The sequence below is a fragment of the Penaeus monodon genome, chromosome 39 (assembly GCF_015228065.2).
Source record: "Penaeus monodon isolate SGIC_2016 chromosome 39, NSTDA_Pmon_1, whole genome shotgun sequence".
In the NCBI taxonomy this organism is placed as follows: Eukaryota; Metazoa; Arthropoda; class Malacostraca; order Decapoda; family Penaeidae; genus Penaeus; species Penaeus monodon.
In genome coordinates, this window is record NC_051424.1 from 20,020,638 (window position 1) to 20,023,137 (window position 2,500).

At 37.9% G+C, this 2,500-nt stretch overlaps 1 protein-coding gene across 1 annotated transcript in view; it reads right to left on the reverse strand.

Moving 5' to 3' along the window:
* The window catches only part of LOC119597412 (transient receptor potential cation channel subfamily A member 1 homolog), a 29,871-nt gene that overhangs the window by 21,286 nt on the left and 6,085 nt on the right, over positions 1-2,500 (reverse strand). Inside the window, exon 4 of the mRNA XM_037946984.1 lies at positions 1,997-2,090. Within this exon, the coding sequence (XP_037802912.1) occupies positions 1,997-2,090 (94 nt within the window). The remainder of the gene's footprint in view (positions 1-1,996; positions 2,091-2,500) is intronic.

Genomic DNA, 2,500 nt, shown 5'->3' on the forward strand with positions numbered 1-2,500 from the left:
ATACAAAGTGAATGTTTAAACTGCGCTCTATTGCATAGGTTACGTTACGTTTAATGCAACTCACAATTTAACTCATCGCCACCTGCTTTGAAAGAAATTAGTGTCCGAAGATCACTTTGAGAATCACAGAAAACTACTCCAGAGCCCCGAGACATTAAGAATTCCGTTGCAAGGAGTATACCGGCCAACTCCGTTTGTGTAGTGCTGGCCCAATTTTACACTGACATATAAACTTGTTGTTGAAGTAAGCCATTTTTGTAAACAGAGCAAGCACAGCCAGCTTTGTATCCAGACTGTACGGATCCGTCAGCGTAACACTCGTATACATCATCGCCCATAGATTCGGTGTTCCTTTATCATTCTAACGCAATCTGTTGTAGCACGCAGTTATGTACACTGTTTTTTTGTGTGGAAGACGTGTAAGGTGCACGATCAGTGTAGAATTTTTCCACGGTGTAATGGATCGAGCTTTTGGTATTTTACTAATTGGGACATTGAGCTATGCAATGTCCATGGAGATTTTGTGCATCAGAGGGCATGTAATTAGTCATGTCTGCTTGCGTGATTTTATGTTATAGTTGTTTTTGGAAATCTGAAAGATACTCGGGTTCCCTCAGAGCTTTGACCCCAAACATGGTGGAAATAAATATTATTCTATCAGAAATGGGTGGTAAGTTTAGTTCTGATCTCATGTTCACTATCCTTGCTGTTCTCGTGGCGCCGAGGATAATCCTCATAGCTTCATTTTGCACTACCTCCAAGCTATTTATTTCTGATTTCTTACATTGCAACAAGTGCAGTGCATGGTAGTCTAAAACTGACCTTATAAAAGCCAAGTAAAACGGTCTAGCGAGCTTAACACTGATGCCATGTTCTCTTCCGACAAGAACTTTCAACAGCTTCAATCTCTCCCAGAGTCTCTTCTTTAGAGAAAGGATCAGGTTTGCATCATTTACATTCACCCCGAGACATTTATACTTAAAACACATGTCAAGCTCCTGGTAACTATGTGTAAAGTGGGTAGGGGTATGATACATGGGTTGAGAGCCATTGTTTTCTCAGCGGAGATGACTAATCCACACTCATGAGCACTTGTGAATTTGTCGAGAATTATTTGCATTCTCTCGTGAGATGATGCTCTGACACATATGTGATCAGCATAGCATATAATGCATTCACCATCCCCAAGTTGGATATCTGCTACCAGTTTGCGGACGAGGACACTGAACAGCACAGGGCCGAGAACTCCTCCCTGTGGCGTCCCCAGTTAAAAAAATTGTGAAGTGGAACTTTTCACTCCCCTGAACAAGACACTTGCAGATCTGTTCGAAAGATATCTTCTAATCTAGCTCAATAATTTACCCTGGATGCCAAAGCTTACTAATTTTTCAAGGATAGCTTTTCTGTTTACAATGCCAAAAGCTGACTTAAAGTCAAGAAAAATAGTGTGCTTCCCTGGGTTAGAGCTTTAAAAGTACTCTGCAAAGCAATGTTGTGTGCTACGCAACGACGGAAATCCGTACAGTCTGAGATAATTTACTTTGAAAGTTGTGCCTGGGTCTTTTCAGAATTATTCTTTCTAGAATTTTGCACACACATTAGGTTAGTGAAATTGGGCAGTATTTATCATTGTTTGGTTTCGGTATGGGGATGATTAGACTGCGCGTCCAGGGGCCAGACTGAATACCTTGTGGCAAACTTAACCTGTATAGGTGCAAAAGGAGATTACCAGGTACCTTGGCTTATAAGGCGGAGAACATTATAGGTAATTCTATCCTCACCTGGGGCGGACGCATTTTCCTTTGATCAATGCATTGTTCATTTCCCACTCAGTAACCTCAGCAAAGTCTGAAGGGTCGGCATCAAAACATCCAATCTCAGTGGCAAATTTATATGCAATTTTAGACTTACTAAGGTGATTCTGAATATTTGTGGGAAGTGAGCTCAATTTAGACGCTCACTAAGGAGCATATCCGCTTGTGCAAGAGGATTATACCTGATGAATGGAATGAGAGAGATCGCTCTGGACCCGTAGACTTTCGCTCAGCATGCTCACTCGACAAGACCTGGACCTTGCGAATCCATCTGATCTAAAAGAAAAAGAAAAAGAAAAGGAATATATATATATATATATATATATATATATATATATATATATATATATATATATATATATATATATATATATAATAAAAAAGAATGCTGAAAAAATAACGATTTGATTGAAAAACTGTGTAACAGAATAAATATGTAAATATGAAAATTACAAGACTAAAAAACAAGAATAAAAAAATAAAAAAATAGAGAACCATCCGGGTAAATCTGTAAATAGCAAAATCATAAAAATAAACATGAATTACTGAAACAAGAAATTATTTCATTGAGAAACTGAAGTAAATCCATAAAGAGCAAAATCATGAACATATAATGAGATATGTAAATAGCAAAATTATAGAAATAGACATAGAACTATATAGATAAGGAATGATTTGCTAAAGAA